At 35.7% G+C, this 20,328-nt stretch overlaps 2 protein-coding genes across 2 annotated transcripts in view; one reads left to right on the top strand and one right to left on the bottom strand.

Moving 5' to 3' along the window:
• Hydr1 (phospholipase Hydr1) overlaps positions 1 to 5,013 on the bottom strand; it is a 49,503-nt gene extending 44,490 nt beyond the window's left edge. The window contains exons 1-2 of the mRNA XM_069834168.1: positions 4,475 to 5,013; positions 328 to 497 (exon numbers count right to left, since the gene is read on the bottom strand). Coding sequence (XP_069690269.1) covers positions 328 to 497; positions 4,475 to 4,585 — 281 coding nt within the window. The 5' untranslated portion in view covers positions 4,586 to 5,013. The remainder of the gene's footprint in view (positions 1 to 327; positions 498 to 4,474) is intronic.
• Positions 5,014 to 20,305, top strand: Ak2 (Adenylate kinase 2). The gene is made up of 6 exons (XM_069834247.1): positions 5,014 to 5,322; positions 5,412 to 5,529; positions 7,921 to 8,039; positions 10,996 to 11,163; positions 14,152 to 14,266; positions 19,725 to 20,305. The coding sequence occupies exons 1-6, from the start codon at positions 5,224 to 5,226 to the stop codon at positions 19,838 to 19,840; spliced, it is 735 nt and encodes a 244-aa protein (XP_069690348.1). The 5' UTR covers positions 5,014 to 5,223; the 3' UTR covers positions 19,841 to 20,305.
• Positions 20,306 to 20,328: the final 23 nt, after the last annotated feature.

The raw sequence follows: 20,328 nt of genomic DNA, 5'->3' as shown, positions 1-20,328 counted from the left end.
GTGTGTAGTTTGGACTTGAGCTTTGAGACAGGGCCTGAGGACAACGGATTTAGCATGGCCTTCTTCGGAAGGAAAGTGAAGCTGGTGGCGCGTTATAGGTTATCGGCACAAAAAAAAAAAAAAAAATCACCGACGAGCTTTGCCTCGCCCTGTCTAATTCCTTGAAAATATGTCTTCTGAAATTATAGAGACCTTTGACGGACACAGCAAGAAACAGAGTAGAGATGGGTGAGCAGAGTGTGGGATTGGATGGCAAAGAGTCACTGGGGAGGGAGAAATTTGAGTTTCTTCAAGAACGTTGTTTAAGCAACATGTTTCCGTATTCACCTCCGGTATTTTATGTTGGGTAGAAGTCTTGATCGAAGAAGACTCGCAAATACCGTCTGTGCTCTAGACTCGAAGCACCATAGCGTCGGCCAGTACTTCTCCTGTAGGATGGGGACATGTGCCAGCAAGAACTCCTTGAACTTCCCATTCGAGCAGGCGAGCATTGGTTGCTGGAAGATAATTGAAATTTTCAAGTAAAATATTTAATATTAATATCAAATCTGCCGATGTAACGTGACAATTAACTGTTAGATCGGCAAATATACTACATACATTTTATCTCTCCACGCTCGCGGATATAGAGCGAATGCGGCAGTGCACAGCGCAGCTGCACACATGCGAGCGTGGAAAGATAAAATGTACGCATTTTATATCTATATTCATGACCAAAATTAACATCATTACAGGTTTCTTTTCGTATGCAGTCATACACAATTCCTGTAGTAATAAAAAAATACAATAGAATGACGTCTAATATTCATAAAAATAAATTTACATTGTAAAGTTACTGATACAATTACAAAGTAATATATATAGCAGAATTATGTAGAATTAATGTGAAAAATTATCTTGTAAGGGTCATCAGTATCTTAGAACTTCTTATTCTTCACTGTTATGGCGTTATCCTGCAAGATGTCTTCTTGGCATTTCCGAATATGCCAATGAGGTGCTCATTGGAATCACAAGACTTTAAAAATTAAATTTACCGGTCAAAAGTTTTCGATCATCTATCACAACTATGGATATGTGGTTAAAACAGGGATTTCGTTTTGAATATTCTTTCATATCATAATGCTAGAGAGAGAAAATATTTATTTTGTTGGTCTATTTAGTTTTTCCGATGTGTTTGTACATTGAAATAAAGTATATAGTTGTTTTCATAGCTGATCGAAAACTTTTGACCTGTAGTGTAGATACAAATTCATCAAGTTGGCTAGCCTGACCATTGTTGTTGACGCGCTCCCTAACTGCTCGATTTTTAAATAAGTTACACGCAGTCGAAATGTACTATTGTTGCCATTATTATTATTTTCGGAACCTGACGTTTCATCTAATATTTCAAATAATAATAATAATAATAATAATAATAATAATAATAATAATCAATGTGCGCATGTGTACTCAATGTCTACCCACTTCCATGATTCTGGTTCCGCATATTGCGGATAGGTGTCAGGACTATGACCCATTTTCAAGTTGCACACCACTTCGGCGGTCCACGCTGTACATGATGTGTATCTGTGGAGTGTAAGTGTAGTGTATGGAATGGGTGAAGATGACGATGAAGATGCATTTCAAGTGGCTCATCTCAGTCGTGGGTGTCAGCATATTGAAAAGAAATACAACCTTTTGGCATCTCTTTTTCCCCTCCCGCAAACTGTGACGTTGCACAAAGGCAGAAATAAAATAAAAGACCTGTATATACAGAGTGGAAGTGAAATAACCTTGCTGATTGAAAGAGACGATAGGGTACACGTAAATAAATAGAAAATCTATATTATGTTTAGTGATTAAATGCACGGTTAATTACAAAATTATAGTTGCGACGCTGTTATTCCCGGCGTGACTCCTCTTTGCTTACGTCTTAGGAAGTCAAGGCTCTATAAAGTATAGCTAGGTAGGTAGTATCGTTCGCCATTTTTGTTCTTTTGTTGCCGAGCTACCAGACGAGGGATCTATTTGCCACACCGTTAAACATTATCATGTCGTAGCTCCTATTATAATAAATCAAACGCACTGTAATTCAGCAAATAATTGAGCGGCAAATAACGTCCTCATGTGCTTTCTGCGAACGCCAACGAAAGAGCCAAAACGGCGGGCGATTATATTAAGTATTTATCCAGCTTTAGGAAATGCATGACGTCTTCATCAGCGAATCAAAAGACGCATACGTTTAAATGTAGCCGACCTGCAATGTGTTTGGCCGCCGGAAATTAGAGCGACGGGATTTTTTTTTATTTATTTTTTTTTTATATAAGTTTGAAGTTTCAGCAGTCCGGCAACATCTCGCTAAAACACTACTCGTATACAGATGTAAGAGGTCAACGAATTCGGTGAGTCTCCGTACGTAAGCTGACAAGCTGCCAAGACGTTGCCACGCGTTCGCTTGCCACGTGCGATGGTTTGAATTTAGGAGTTTTTAAAATTAAATTTACACGAAAACCGTGCACACGCCAGAGGGATAAATTATTCTTTATCAGATTTCCTATCGATATAAACACGATTCTACTCGCAATAGTTACCGAATAAGAGATTGTTACACATTTGGAAAAAAACATTTTTTTCTGAAAAAAAAAAACTATGAACTTTCCACCAGTATGACATTCTGTATAAAATAACTTAGCTAAAACTTGTTCTTATATATCAAATCCATTTTTTATTTTACTTTTCCATTATATTATTAATTAATCCGTCCCTTTGGCTTAGTGGCTAGCGTACACATTTCTCATCCATGCAGTCTGTAGTTCGACTCCCGTGGCCAATGGACAAGACTTATATTCCATTCACGTGACTGCATGCTTGCCCCTTGTCATGTGTTGTCTCAGAAATGACTGTGTCATGCTGACAACACGACCAGGGAGGCCCGCAATGCAATATGCGCCTGCCTAGCGTTGGTCAAAAGATGTTTTCCTTTCCTGCACCGCATTGCCTTATAAATCAGTATAAAAGAAAGAGGTACAACAGAAGAAATAAAAATATAACATAATAAAATTATGACGAGGCTTTTCCGGCGTTTGATGTGGAATAACAGCTCTTCTCGGGTTCTCAGCCAGGTGAGTTGAAAGCAACTATCCAACTCACCTGGCTGAGAACCCGAGAAGTCATTCCATAGTAAAATTATATTTATATTATAGTAAATTATAGGCCTATTACTAAAACGAGAATTTCTTAGTGGCAGTATTTATGTAGAACGCGAAAATAAATGCAATAATAATAATAATAATAATAATGGCTTCTTGTCTAACTTTTGTGTTGGCTATTCCTTTAGCATCGTGACACCAGATGGGAACATGTTCGGATTAAAAAAAAATTTAAGTGTGAAAATAGTCAGATTAACGTACTTCGAGAGTTTATCAGCTACTTTCTCTTTCCTCTGAGACATTTTACCCTACTCACATCTAAGGTTCTCCTTCTCCTTGTCTCGCTGGCCCTGGATAAGATCAAAATGCCATCAAATTGCGGTAATTTGTGTCATTATTTCTGTACTCTATTGGAACTGATATTAAATTTATTACTATCCAAGCTAATGTGATTTAGGATTAACATTCTTCTTAATGCAACACAGTAAAATGAACGGAATAATAAAATTGTAGTTATTAAATTTTTTCGTGATAATTATTTGAGTTAGTGTTTGTCATATAATTAATTATATTTGGTACTTTTTTTATTATAGTATTAAAACGAGAATTTCCTACCAGCAGCAAAATTTCTACAACTCGTGGAACTAAATCGCCAAAAAAAAAAAAAAAAAAAAAAAAAAAAAAAATCTCCCCTTCCAACATGTATTCGTGTCTACGTTTTGAGTTGCCTATTCATTTTTATTCCCAGCACGATAATAGAACTGAATTGTTGCGGAACACGTAAAACGTATTACGTGACCGTGAAAATAATATTTTCTGTTCGTTCTATTTTGTTTTTGCATTTCTTTTAACAAAATTCATTCTGTTCGACATCATGAACGAAGAAAGGAGGCGTTCGTACAAGAAAAAATAATTATTAGATGTGTGAAAGCTATCAATAATGTACCAGCGAGCTCTTAATTATTTATTTTTCTCTCATTTAAGTCCTTTTCCTCAGTTTGTTATTTTGATCACAACTAAATTTCCCTCCCCAAGTCGTTCCCGAAAATGTCATTAGGTTACGATAGTATTTTTTTATTAACATTCCTGCGTTGTATTGGAGCTGATATTTATTAACCAAGGTAATGGAATTAAGGTATTTTCCATTATTCTTCATATTGGCATGCAATAAAATCAGTTGAATGAATTTCAATTTTTACGCTTTCAGAATAACGAAATGCATTGTTTTAGATTACAACGTGTATATCAAAACATTGACAACCCGTAATTCATGACTGTCAATTAACACAATTTAGAAATTATCACATACATGTCAAAATGCAAGTCATGTCTATTTTGACACCTACCTTGACTGCATGTTGTAGGTAATAGGTGAAAAATCCCGTTCCTAGAATAGCACCTAGGTACCACCTCGGATAATCAAATAAAACGTCAAATGAGGACAAAATCCAGTCCATTTTGCACGCTTAGAACTGCCGCTAGCTCAGTACTGCAGCCCCGAGTACGCACTGCGGTACGCGACTATCAATAAGTCACTCTTCACCGCGAGCAATTGGACGAGTGACGAATTGTGAATTGAAGCATTTTGTGCTGTTATGAACCTGCAAGTAGAGCGACGTCCTTGAATAAATCATGAATTGTGATCGTTAGTTCGCCGGAGTGATCGACCTAGAAATGTATGCCGGTTTTATTGGAGAAATGTTATTCATGTTGGTGTATCGGTTGGCAACATGGTTATGTCACTTCAGGAGAAATTTTACGTACAGAAATGTCCATAAAATCGTTACATAATGAAATCACATATTTTAAAACTTGGAATGTCTGCTTCCACGGAAACGCCCTTGAAAGTTACGTAACATTCTTCTGTCGTCTGCTTGTAGATCACATTCTGTATACGGGACTCGATGTTCTGTTGTTACACAATATGGCCAACCGCGGCCCTCTAGTGAGTGAAAGTGAGCCAACAAATGAAGCGTCATCAATCCCAATAAATTACTTGATCAATTGCACTTTGATACGTGCTTAATCTCAGTCAGATCATTTTTTCAGTCTATAGAGAGGTGTGATTACGTACATTTAATTTAATTTAGTAAAAATGCCACCTGCAGCACAACCATTGCCTAAATCAGCTGACGAACCTATAGGAATAAATGCAGTTCTTCTGGGACCACCTGGTTCGGGTAAAGGAACTCAGGTAAGATTTTAAAACTTATAAACTATAAATATATACTGTAAGGTCATTGAGTATATGATGCATACTGATATAATTGTTCGTCATTTTAGGCCCCACTGCTGAAAAATAAATTCTGCCTATGCCATCTTTCAACGGGAGATATGCTGCGTGCGGAGATATCGTCTGGATCTCCACTGGGTCGAAAAATAAAAAAAGAAATGGATGCAGGTATAATAATAGTTATAACAATGAAATTAACCTCATTTATGTAAACGTGTAGATTCATGGTTTTTGTCAATTTAATGACGAAAAAATCTGAAGGACTTTAAAAGAAGAGCAGCAGCTCAAGACAACCCATTTTTAATAGTAAGCTTACTGCCGATTTTAGAAACATTGATGAGGTAAAGATAGACGAGTTTGACATTATAGTGTTCTTTCGACCTTGACCGGTATTTCTTCACAAGACAATCTTTGGCTCTCTGTCAAGATTGCTTAATTGTTCTTTGAACTAAGTCTAATAGGCCTGGACTTATCGTGTGTTCGTAAACCACTTTTCATGTAATCTAATGATTTTTCAGAAATCATTATATACTTGCCGTATTGTATCTCTAATTTCTATGATAAGATTTGTATCGATTCAGACCCTATGTGAGTAGTGAATGGTATCAGTATCCTCTGGCTAATATGTACATTTGAGGTGAAAAATCAGTAAGGTGGAATTCAATGAATAATACAAGGGTAAAAAAAGGATGGCTACTGTTAGAATGATTATTTGACTTGGGAACTACTTTCGAAAGTGTGACGAAAAATACAAAAGAAAATTCGACCTAAGCCTAGTTTATGTTACTGCTATTAACAATGGTTAAGATAGTACAATGTTTTTGGCTTTATAGGCTTCCCTAGAAGATGTGAACCACCGCCTTATGTCCCCCCCACCACAAGAAGCTTTCGGGCAATGGGAAAAGGGGGGTTTTAGGATATAGGAGGAAAGCCATTTATGAGGAAATAAAAGAACCAGATGGAATAAATTAAAATTTTCTTTACTTTTTCTTCTCTTTTCTTTTATCCCTTCTCGTCTTTTCTTCAATTCTGTCTTATCTGTTCTCTTCCTCTTTTTCTGTGGTGTTCCTGTAATCAAAAGGTACACAAACAACCTCTTATTATAAATTTCGATAATTTTCCAGAATGTGTCTGCACGTGGACCAGTCTTACACTAAACCTAAATTTATTCCAAATAGCATGCTGTACGCTAGTAAAAATTAAAAGGACTTCAGTTAATACGCGCTTCGTGGGAAGCTTTTCTTCAACATTGTAACATCTATCATTAATCAAAGCAGATAATCCGCATGTTAACATGATGAGACAGATGTCGAACTCAAATCGTCGTGTGATTCCCTCTGCCTTTCTTTTCCCGAAGACTTTACTAAAGCTACAATTCGAAATTTTCGAGAAGAATTGAGAGGTCGTGAATATGAATCGTGGAAGACCCTTTCAGGACAGGGAAAAGGTGTTGAGATGTATAGCGAAGTAACAGCCGCCAACAGTTGGATTGCAAACAAGAAAGGACTTTCGACTAGTGAATGGATATCTAGCCTGAAAATGACAACAAATTTAGCAGCTGTTTGTTCCGTTCCCGGCAGATCTCTCGACGATACCCGGTGCAGACATGGCTGCCCGGAGATTGAAACTTTAGCACATGTCTTGGGGTTCTGTGAACAGGGATTGCTCTTGAGGAACTCTAGACATCATCTTGTAAGATCCAAAATTGCTGCCGCATTAAGAAATAAGGGCTGGATAGTAGAAGAAGAAATCTCCTGTCTAGCTGAAAATGGGTCAACGAGATGAGTAAATATTTTAGCTTACAATGCTGACACTAAACAGGGCATCGTTGTGGACCGCATGATACGTTTTGAAGTAGGATGTCATCAGTCAGCCGAGGTCCACCTTGAGAAGAAGTCGATCTATGAGCCTACAGTCAACTATTTCAAGCTGAAATATGCCTTAATTCACGTTGAGGTATTCGGCTTGCTCATATACCAGCTTTTTTCGAAGAATTTCGACGGCAGTTTGCTCTGCCAACATCTATGAGGGATGACATTGTGATAATTGTGTTAAAAAAATCCTGCCAAATACTAATTAATCACATGGTGCCACATTAATAGCAATTGTAATTTTTCACGCCCTTTTCCTTGTTTCCCTTCTTTGAAATTTAATATCTATGTTTACATATGTACAATAATTTTGTTTTGAGGATATACTGAGTCCGTAAGGGCTACCCTCAATGGGGGGGCAGTTTTATATTATTATACTAAAACCCTAAAGTAACCTAACCTAACCGATTTTTTCTTTAATAGTTTAGGTACTACTAATAGTATAGAGTACTAAGTACATGGTTTTTATTTCCGGCATCCAATGCTTTCCACAAAATAAACTAGAACTATTCACCTGTTGTACGTATGGATGTATTGCTGTCATATTGTCCACATAGGATGTCGGAACCAAGTGAGATTCAATTAAAAATTTCGTTACTAGAGGGCTCTGTTTGTCTCTTTCTTCTCTCCAATTTTTTGTCGCATCTTCAGTGTCCTTTGTGTCTCAGTTATATCGTATTTCTTATAGGAAATTTGGTAAACGATGACCTGGTCGTGAGTCTTGTGGAGTCAAACTTGGATCGACCAGAATGTAAAAATGGATTTCTTCTGGATGGATTTCCTAGAACTGTGCCACAAGCAGAAAAGGTTTGTGTATAATATATACCTTGAACTGAAAATCTGCATGCTTGATCATATTTATTTTTATTTTTTTATCGTTTTAAATAATTTAACGTCCATTTGCCTAATTTTAAGGTAGCCTATGTTTTTCTCCATTTTCTCATGAAATTTCGGCCAGTGTATGGGACTGGTGCCCACCCAGCATCGTGATGCAGTTGGGGAGCTATGATAGGTAGCGAAATCCGGTTGCGAAAGCCAGCTATAACGGCTGGGGGATCATTGTGCTAACCACACGATACCTTCATTCTGGTTGGATGATCGTCCACCTCTGCTTCGGCATGTGGGCGTGAGGCCAGCAGCCGGCTGGTCAGTCTGGGCCCTTCATAGGCTGTAGCACCACAGATTATTATTATTATTATTATTATTATTATTATTATTATTATTATTATCATTATCATTATTATCAGTGCTTTTTTTTTTTTCTGGAAAAAAGTTTACCGGAACTCTATCACTCGATCACATTATACAACAAAAACGTAGGTTTAAAAATATTAGGCCTACAAACCTTATATTACAATAAGTTCCAAACAGAGCTCATCGATTTTAAGCATAATGGAAATTTTGCGATTTCAAGCTATAGTTTCAGGATCAATAATGGAAGATGGCAGCACTAGATTGCATGAGTTACTTTTGCACCAATGATAATAATGAGAAAATATAAACTCATGGACTCAGCAGTAGCGGCAATTTTCAATTTTACTTATAAAATATATCTCGTTGGAATTTGTAATGGCAAAAGGTTTACCGGAAAGCGTTCCGGACCGTTCTGGCTGAAAAAAAGTGCTGATTATTATTATTATTATTATTATTATTATTATTATTATTATTATTATTATTATTATTATTATTATTATTATTATGTTCTCCTGGTTATGAAGGCTAAACGTGCAAACTTCGGCAAGTTATCAGTCAAAGCGTGTAGATTTGTATAGAGAACATACATACCCATATTCACTTTTATATATTAAGATACATTGTTGCGAAAAAAAAAAGTCACTCCCTTCTTTTAATTACGTCAGCTTTTGGCTACCATTTTGTAACAAAAAATGGATCAAAACAATTGAAGGGTACACGGGAAAAACGATCAAGGTCCATCAAAAATCGAAATTGAGTTAATAATGCTATCTTATAGTGGAAAGGAAATACTATCATGTGGTCTAACTAGTAATAAGAAATCATCGTTCTTGACATTCCACTACGTCAATTTCTATTAAATACACACATAACAAAGTATTATGTGCTTAAACTTTAAATTCACTTTTCTCGAAACTTTCCAAAATGGACCTTGATCGTTATTCCCGTGTACCCTTCAATTGCCAAGGCAGAAATATCAGTGTCTAATATGGTTATGGGGAACGTTATGACACAGTCAGCCTAAACATTGTGTCAATTGTTAATTTTAGTTTTCTCGATTGTGAATTTTTCAGTGTCAAGGTACACATTGCTTATTCCTCGCTCACATTGGATTTCAACACTCAATAGAATTTTATGGTATTCGAGGGAATACACTAAATATTTTTAGAAACTATCTTCATGGCAGAAGGCAATTAGTCTCAATAGGTGAAAATTGGTCAAGTCACTCCAGTATACATTATGGTGTTCCACAAGGCTCAATAATTGGTCCACTGCTATTCTTAGTAGCAATAAATGACCTTCCTAAATTCATTAAAGCTATAACAATTATGTATGCTGATGACACTACATTCTTATGTTCTAGCTTTACTCTGAATGAATTACATGCTCTAAGCAATGATATTCTATCATAGACGGCTTTATGGTTTGAATCTAATGGTTTTTCGCTTAATCAAGAAAAGACTATCAACATAACTTTTACCCTAAATCATGTAATAAAAAAGGACAACATACAAAACTATACCAAATTTCTAGGACTTTTTATAGACTCCAGTTTAACATGGGAAAAACATATTGAATATATATGCACAAAATTATCAAGAGATATATATTTATTAAAGAAATTAGTGACTTGTGTTTCTCAAAATTATTTAAGATGTGCCTACTTTTCGTTCTTTCAGTCGATAATTAGGTATGCCTTAATTTTCTGGGGAAATGGTAGCAAAATTGGGAGCGTCTTGATTTTGCAAAAGAAAGCCATAGAATTTTATGTCAATCAAAGTATCTTGAACATTGTCGACCTCTTTTCAAACAGTCACAGATATTAACTGTCATAAATTTATATATATATATATATATATATATATATATATGACCTAGTCCTTTACACTCGACAAAATATAGACAATTACTCATTAATAGCCAATATACATGATCATGATATTAGAAATAGTGAACAAATTAATATCCCATACTGTAGATTACATAAAACTAGTACAAATTTTTCTGTCATGGGGATGAAATTATATAATAAGCTTCCCAGTCAATATTATAAGTTACCAACCAATAGTTTTAAAGCTAGATTTTATAATTGGCTTTTAATTAATCCTTTCTACTCTGTAGATGAGTTTATTCTCATAAATTCACACGAAATTGTTTTTTAATAAATAAAGTTATTTAGATTAGTTACAATTATTTTTCTGTTGCTGAGTTTTTCAACACAAATTTGTATGAAATTGTATTTTAATAAATAAGTTTAATTGCAATTTAGTTAGTTTTCTTCAATTTAAAAGTTTCAAATTATTTCATGTTTTCATTGTATTACTTAAATTTTACTGTTTCTATAAATTAGTGTTTTTTTTAATGTATTTATATGTTTTTTCAACGTATTCTGACGAAGCCTAAAACTGTATGTCTAATGGCCAAATAAATTGAATTGAATTGAATAACCTCTGAAGTTTAAAATGTCGTTAAATAAAATATTGCTGCTGCCATACTAACCATAGTGTTATATGTACTTGATATGCAGGGCAGTACGACAATCAGTTGATGAAGGGTCTCTTGTTTACAGTTGGATAAGCTCCTGGAGAAGAGGAAACAGGAACTGGATGCTGTGATTGAGTTCAAAATAGACGACAATCTTCTGGTACGCCGCATCACGGGCAGACTAATTCATCCAGCCAGTGGGCGATCTTATCACGAAGAATTTCATCCACCCCGGGTGCCCATGAAAGACGATGTAAGTAATGCCCTTAGTCTGTTAAAAATTGTAGCTCTGTGTGGCTGTAGTGGGGTTCATGCAAGATTAGATCCTAAAAAGCTAATATGGCCATCTTTTCAATGTTGCCAACTGTTACCAGATAGCACCAAAGCCAGTAAAATCGCAAAACTATGTACGAAAATAATAATATCGGTAATTATTATTTGTTTACTTAATTTTTGGAAGTCAAAATAGAAAATTTTATAATAACTTTGCAATTCATTTTAAAGCATCAAATAAGCCAATTATAATGTTCTTGCTAGAATAAGGTACACGTACCAAATAACGCCACTTTAACACTTCAGTCACTTTTGCTCTGGAAATAAGTTATGTACAAACATGAAAATTATGAAATAGAAACTGTAATCTTATCTTTACAAAATAGCACAATGAAAATGGATATATTATATACCGAACAAGAATTAGAACTCAAATAGGAAAACTTTGTAAACTGGCGTTATTAGGAACAGGTTGTCCAATTAACGCCACCTATTTTCTAGTAACCTATACACTTATAATTTTTAATTAACTATTTTTCCTAAGCAACACAAATTGAACTAAGTGACTAAATTTGAGTTTCTGTTAATAAAAGATACAAAATCACTCAATACTAATGAAAGATTCTTGATCTGAAACTGAAACACCAGATGGATTAGGAAAATATGTTTTCCAGTGACTCCTTACTTTAAAAAAAGAGACAATGTCACACAGTAGAAAGTTATTAAACACAAAAGCATTTACCTTAGTTTAATATGAATGTTTTCCAATAAGTAAAACAAAAAAATTAAGTTATGTAAAATAAAAAAATAATGAGAGTTCGATAAGCAATTGAACCAATATCATCACTGCACATTCTGAACATTTGTAAGTTGAAAGCTTAGTGATTTTCCTGATGTTTTCACACTCATGCTGTACTGTCAGCCTTAGTACTAACATAACCTAAAATTTTGTCTGTAGACCTTTAACCCACATGGCGTTAAAGCGATACTGAGTACTTGATAACATGACATGCCTGTTTCTCTAACATTTTCAAATTTTATAGATAGCAAATACTTTCTATACATAGAAGAATGTTTAAGGATCACGAAAATATATAGTTTAATATAGTTATTATTTGCTCAACACACAAAATAAAATATTGCCTCTTACCTTTATATAAGAACAGCCATTCACTATCAACACACAACAGGAAAATGATGGAATATAATGTCACTCGTAAATGTCGGCGGACAGCTAGTAAATCATTTCATCACTAGATTGCAAGCGAATGCAGGCTACAGTAGTGCACTACAAAAAACTTGTGTCGTTAACAAATTTTAATAGGATGGCGTTATTTGGCTCAGGGACCTTAATAATCAGTTACAAATCAGTTGATGTCAAATATTACTTGTCTGAAGATGCTGTTTTAGGCGAAAACGTTAACAATAAATGTATTTAATGTAAACTGTTTGGAAGATAACATTAATTGTGATAAGTCATATGACTGATTTATAACTGATTATTATTCTAGCAATAACATTATAATAACTTTAATTACGAACATGTTATGTGGCATAAAAATAAAATAGCATATTTTTTAATCACCTTCCAAACCAAGTGATTTTATGAAGTTTGCACTTGTAGAACGCTTCCCGAATTTTAGAAGTAAAAATAGAAAAAAAAGGAGGACCTTATACCCATACATTATTTCTCGACTTAAAAGTGTGTTTTTCAGTGTTATGCGAAAAAGTATAAAATAAATGAAGATTTGGCAGGAAGAATGATGAGGGTCCAAATAACAAACTTTAGAAAAAAATGAAATTTAAACTCTAAAACACTCTGCTTTAATTTGTATGCATTAATGTCATTTACTTTTAATTTTTTTATTGCCCCTGCAGATTTTGCAATAACCATATAAGCCTCTATTAGTTCTCAACATAATCCAATAGATGGCACCTCTAACTTAAAAAATTTCATTTTATGGACCCTCATCATTCTTCCCTTCAACCCTTCAAATGGTGTAAAAAATTGGCAAAATGACAACAGTTCCTATTATCGCGTCTTGCGAATTTCATGGTTCTCTACTCACCATCTGCAATGGTTAAAAGTAGATTGGGGTGAAGTGTTGGAGGTATTATGGCACCATTACAACATATGGCCTGGGTAGCATTTTGTGAATCCAGTGCTGACAGACTGACCGTCTTGTTTCAGCCCTGACAGAGCCAGATCTCTTCCTTAGACAAGTCTAGAGCTCAATGCCCTTAAATTCAATATCAGCAGAACTTGTTCTCCAAGACTATGCTTGGTTGTGGATTTGAAGCTTGGCTTGTGTGCCTTATCAGGTTTTTTTCCGAGGTTTCCAAGTTCCAGGCAAATGTTGGGTAATGCTCTGGCAAACTTTTGGATTCATCTTGCCAGAAAACCCTCGCACTAACACTAATTTAATCTATGCTAGATAACTGTGTAGTTGATTAAAAACTTTTTAAATAGTAAGTCAGTATACTGTAAGGGGAGAGTTATAGTCCCGTCGCTCTAATTTCCGGCAGCCAATCGCATTGCAGGTCGGCTACATTTAAACGTGTGCATCTTGTGATTCGCTGATTCATTTCTTAAGGCTCAATAAATACTTAATATAATCGCCCGCCATTTTAGCTCTTTCATTGGCATTCGCAGAAAGCACACGAAGACGTTATTTGCCGCTCATTTATTTGCTGAATTACATTGCGTTTGATTTATTATCATAGGAGCTACGACATGATAATGTTTAACGGTGTGGCAAATAGATTCCTCGTATGGTAGCTCGGCAATGTAAGAACAAAAATGGCGAACGATACTACCTACCTAGACTTTATAGAGCCTTCACTTTCTAAGACGTAAGCAAAGAGGCGGAGTCACTCCGGAAATAACACCGTCGGGACTATAGTATGGTTCAGTCTTTTTCTGATAAATAACCACAGTTTATGTTAAACCTTGTTCATTTTGTTGCAGTTGACAGGTGAAGCCTTGATTCGCCGTGATGACGACAATGTTGATGCATTGAAGAAACGCTTAGAAGCTTATCATAAGCAAACGCAACCATTGGTGGACTATTACAGTCTTAGAGGTATGTTATTATCTTCCATTCTGAGTATTATAAGTCAGAAAAGAAAAAAAAAAAGTTATTTACAGATATATTTTTTATAGCTCGGCCTTTGTCGGCAAGTTGTACATTGATTCATAGACGAGTTCATTTAAAATTGATAAGGAAAGTAGGGGTGTATGGGTTAGCTGTACTGCAATGCTCGACAAATGCAGTTGTTTTCGTAGTGCATGTATCTTGAGTACTGTCGAACTCAAAAACATAGTGTATTGTGTGTTAAAATGGTGCCTGTTTAAAGCATACTTGAAGGGAAAGTACTCTATAGTCAAACACGGGGATAGTTGGTGTGTATTGTTTTATGAAGAAGGAAGCTGAATTGGGAACTCTAACAAATCTAGAAACACTTAAAAAGAAACACCATAGCTCAAGTGTTTGATGTTTCTCAAACAACAGTGCGGTGAATTAATAATGAAATAAAAAGTATTCTTCTGGATGTATCATAATTTTCAGCTCCAAATAAAATTAGAACGACGAAAATATACTAAATTTAATATTGGCACTTCTAATGAAGCAGTACAGTGAAAAATAACAAATTGAAATAGATTGAAACACAAAATAATATACGAAATAACATCAAGAAGATGTGAATTACAGTCATAGTCCCTTTGAATGATGCCTGAAAATAGCTATTAATCCTTTGCGTGTTTGTTTAATCTGTAACTACAGCCAGTGTATTGTTATTAGTAGAGCTAGGCTTCGTATGTAATAATAGCTAATATTTTTAGTCGGTATATTTTATAAACATGCAAGCCATGCCCCCACTCCTTATACTTGTCATTCTTGTCATTCAGTACTTCCGTCAGTTAGCGCTAAGGGTCTTTAACCCTCTTAACCACCACTTACAAAACAGCGAGGGGTTTGAAAAATGCATTGTCTAGTCCTTGTGACTTTTCTTGCATTTCGAGTCTTGTCAACCAGGCTTAAAACCTTCTTAACCAGCAACACATTGACTCATCTATACTCGGCGTCATTCTTAACTCTTACTACATGTAAATCCTAGCTCTAGTTATTAGTATCTCTTTGTTGTTACCTATTGCTTTAAAAAGAATGTGTTTAATTTGTAATCTTAAGTCATTTTTTTCTACTATTCCTTTACTGTGCTGTTTATATTTGTTTTTAAATCTTTTGTATTGCCCCTATCATTATATATTGTCCTTCAAGAATTTCGGTATTCGTTAGTTGTAAGTCATTGTGTTATATTTTAATTATTGTACTTGTTCCTGAATCATGTATGTAACTTGTAACCGTAAATCATTGCTTGTAATATCTCTTTATTACTCTTAACTGTTTCATTGTTCATGAATTAAGTATTAATTTGAAAGTGAAAGTGAAACTTTGTTTTATTAATCTACTATTGATTATCTTTTTAAGATCGTGATTTACTCTGAAACGGTTAGACATTCTTGTACACCTTTTATATTGATTATTGCTCAAACATCTCATTAATCTTTAACAGGAGTCATTCTTTCACTAATGTGCATGCTTCTACATAATTCATGTGAATTTTAGCTGTGACCACTATTTTATACCATCACTTTACTATTGTTTATTGGTTATAAAATATGTATTTTGATGCCAACTATAACCCTAATATACTTCAGGGTGAAATAGGGTTTATTAAATTGGATAATAAAAAAAAAATAAAGCAGTAATTAGATGTGATACTTGCAGGTATAAACGAGGAGCTTATTTTCAAAGCAGCCCTTGTCCATTCCCATAACTTAGTGTGAAATCACGAAAAAACGTTTTAGGTCTGAAATTTCTTACCAGCTAGGCAAGAGGCATTATGAAACCAAAGAGGTTAGCTGCATTTAGAATCAAATGGGAGCATGAGACTCTTGAATTCCAAAGCTGGAACTAATACTTTGTCGCAAATTCTGCCGTGGACGTGAAGCAGTTTGAGTCCAATAGTCACTTTTAACGCAAGATTTTAGTGGTTTAGAGGGCGTTCTGAAACCAAATAATGACAGTTGTATGTAAAGTTATACAGTAGCGTGCAAATTAATCCCAACAACGTAATTACTTATGCAAAAAACACTCAAACGGCATAAAAAAAGGATCTAAGACATACCTCAGTAATCTATGTGGCCTCCCTTGTTCCTAATAACAGCTCTGAGACGATTTGGCATGGATTCCACTAATTTCCCACAAATATTCTTCATTTCTTCATCACGAAACCATACACCAATGAGGGCAGAAATCATCTTCTCCTTTGTAGAACAATCCATTTTTTGCATTCTTCTTTTGCAAATCGACCACAAGTTCTCAATGGGGTTGATGTTGGGTGAGTTGCCTGGCCAGGGAAGTACCTGAATATTCTTCTTGTTGAAGAATTCTGTAGTTTTTCGAGATGTATGGCATGGTGCCAGGTCTTGTTGGAACACACCTCTGCCATCTGGAAATGATTTTTGCAGCTGGGGTACGATTCTGGTTTCCAATAAGTGAATATATTTGTCAGAATTCATCATTCCCTTGATAGGTATTAATGCTCCAGGCCCTTCATGTGTAAAACAACCCCAAAAAATTACTTTAGGGGGTATTTGGGTGCTTGTTGGAGATGAGCTGCTGTTACTTTTACAGATCCTTTCCGTACGTAAGAAACACGGTGGCCGTGGACCTCGAAATGAGACTCATCGGAAAAAAGTACATTCTTCCAGTCATTCACTGTCCAGTGTTGATGTAATTTTGCCCACATTAAGCGTTTTTTGCACATAACAGGGGGTTAGCAGTTGCTTCTTACTAGGCTTACGAGCCCTTCATCCAGCTTCCAAAAGCCTACGCCACACTGTTGTGACGTGAATATTCGCCCCAGTGGTAGCCATTAACTCGCGGGTTAAGTCGACAGCAGTTGGTCTTGGATTTAATTTACTTTTCCTGACAATTAAACGATCATCTGCAAGTGAAGTCTTCCTTTTCCGGCCACAGTTTCCTTTTTTCTGGGGTGTGATGGATCCAGTCTCCCTGTATCGTTTTATGATCGAATTAACAGTAGCCAAACCGATGTGACATTCTGCAGCAATTTGCCTCTATGTCATAGAAGAATGCTCTGCTAATGTTATAATTTTAGACCGTTTTCGTGGAGTTGTATCCATTTGTGAAGACGACAGAATGTACACAGGATTGCAGTATTAAGTCTTCAACACAACTGAAATGCTTATAAGTAAAAAACGACAGGCAAAATGTCACATATTATAAAAAAATAATGACAGACCTTCAACAATGGAATTACACGTACAACAGATGTCAATTAAAGCGGTATGAGCAGCTGTGAGGCCAACAATGACAGAAAATGTAAAAATATGTCGTGTTCGGATTAATTTGCACGCTACTGTAGTCCGGGTCAGCTTACTTCATATCCTAAGGGTGAAACATACCATTTTTCCCCCATTACTACATATGCTATTGAATTGTGGTGATTTTCTAGTTTGAAGGTTGAATTTTCTTTTGCCAACTTCGTTTCGAATTTCGATACTGACAAATACTACAAATGGTAGTGATTTTGTAACTGGTATGTTGGCAGCTTAGACAAATATCGACAATATTTGTCGGTACTGGAGTTCCATGAAATTAAAATTGTACTAGATTTCTGAGCCTGTTACTGGAAGCTAGTGAAATCTGAACATACTAATAATTAATTAATAGCAGTATTAATATTAATACATAATAGTTATTTTTATGTGTTGCGTTGTGGTTATAATTCAAGACTATAGTCAGGTAAGTTCTCGGAGTTAGTACTAATAATTTCATGTGGTCAAACAAAATACATTTTTAGGTTAGGTCTTGTGAGTCAATTGTTTAGTCAAACCAAAGACTTTCGTATTGCCAGACAAAATACTTGACATGTTGATCCCTTTCTACGAAAATATGTTACAAATTATTGAATTATTTAGAATAACCTTCCAACATAAAGTACGGTAAGTAAATAAGTAATTTAGTACGAAGGATCATGTGATATCTGGTAACAGTTGGCAACACTGACAAGACGGCAATATTTGCTGTTTAGGAACTGTTCTTATGTAACCCTCAATATATATTTGAAGAATGCATGGACACAGGAAGCATATTTTCGTTATCAAGTGGACAAGAGGCGTTTTGAAAATGAGCTCTTAAAATATAAGTGTGTCACATTAATGTATAGGGTTAATTAATATATAGAGAGGACACCAGTCAGTGAGAGTAAATTTTGTGGACCCACTGGTGTAGCTCAGTTGGTTGAAACACTTGCCTGCCAGTCTGGAGTTGCGCTCAGGCGTGGGTTTGATCCCCGCTTGGGCTGATTACCTGATTGAGTTGTTTCGGAGGTTTTCCCCTATGGTAAGGCGAATGTCAGGTAATCTATGACGAATCCTCGGCCTCATCTCACTATCACCAATACCATCAACGCTAAATAACAGAGTAGTTGATACAACGTCGTTAATTAACCAACTAAAAAAATAAATAAATAAATAAATTTTATGGATTTTTTTGTGGTTCGAAGTGCAACTGTTGTTAATGTCCAATGAATTCCACAAATGATTTAGTCTGCATTTTATTTAAAACTCCATTTTCGCTTTGGAAATAGGAAGACAAGAAGGATAATGTCAAGGAAAAAATTGTTCCGGGGCCAGGTATCAATCCTGGGACCTCTGGCTGAACGCACCAGCGCTCTACCGGCAGAGCTACCCAGGAACTCCACCCAACACAGTCTCAATTTTTCCAGTTATACCCACACACTTCGAGTGGGCTGATAGGTCACAAGAAACCCACATCGAGTGCACACAAACACTGTGTGATTTGAAATTGTGGTTTTCTGTTAACGTACCTATAGTAACGTATATATTAAGCAAATCTAGCTTTCAGGTAAAGCTCTCTGTGAAGCAGACTTGAATAATTTCAAGGGAAAAATTGTTCCGGGGCCGGTTATCGATCACAGGGAGCTTTACCTGAAAGCTAAATTTGCTAAAGACAAGAAGGATTTGTTTAATCATGGTAGACCTCAACCAGTGCTTTGTTTGGAGAATTCATGTGACGATAATATCAAACCTAAGTAAAAATTTTCATTACCGTAAACTGGGGTTACTTTGAACACAGAGGAAACTTTGAACATTTTTTCAGAAAATCATATTTAGGTTTCTACATGCTGCACTTGTTATAGATGGAGGTAAATTATCATAAAATCATTCTCATACCAAATTTACCTCCATCTGTAACAAGTGCAGCATGTAGAAACCTAAATATGATTTTCTGAAAAAATGTTCAAAGTTTCCTCTGTGTTCAAAGTAACCCCAGTTTACAGTAGGGAATTTTAAACCCAATGACATTGAACATAAGTGGTTGTGTGCCAGTAGTTACTTCTAAATGTTGTACTGTTGGTCGTACTTGGTAGTGGAAGTGGCAGAGGTGACTGTAATATTGAAGATGTTGCTTTGTTTGTGTGTTACAGGTATTCATCATCGCATCGATGCTGCAGAGTCAGCGGCCAACGTGTTTGGCTCTATTGACAAAATCTTCCTTCAGAGCTGTACTCGCAAGGCCAAAGACAGGGTCATGTTTGTCTAAAAGGAGCGAACTTCAGTAGGTGGGGATATAGAAACAGTCACTCATTGCCGGTCGTACACTCCGCCAGCAGACTGCCGGGTCCAGCGTTCAGTTTGCTGCTGGAAGTGTGCTGATGCGTAGTTTCAATTTTCCTGTTATCCCATGTCTTCTCGACTGTTCTATTGTCTTTGGTGAAGGTGCACAAGATGGTTTTACATTGATTTTCGCGCACAGAGAGAGAGGGAGGGCAAAGAGAGGGTAGGAGAGAACAGATATTTGAGATGGATGTGTTGGATGGTAATGGGAATAAGATTTCAGATTGATATTTTTGTTATTTTTCCCATTTCGAAAGAGTATTTCAAGAATATTTTTTCATAACTGCCTCAACATCGATTTCAAAGTCTGTCTGTAATCTGTTACAATTGTTTGGATGTTGGGCCCACTTACTGGGATTCTACAAGTAATAAAGTTGTTAGATAAAAGATACTTTAATCAACGTAGTATACCCT

The sequence above is a fragment of the Periplaneta americana genome, chromosome 1 (genome assembly GCF_040183065.1).
Source record: "Periplaneta americana isolate PAMFEO1 chromosome 1, P.americana_PAMFEO1_priV1, whole genome shotgun sequence".
Lineage (NCBI taxonomy): Eukaryota > Metazoa > Arthropoda > Insecta > Blattodea > Blattidae > Periplaneta > Periplaneta americana.
The sequence above is the reverse complement of the archived record's forward strand: the minus strand, read 5'-3'. Positions and strand labels throughout refer to the sequence as shown.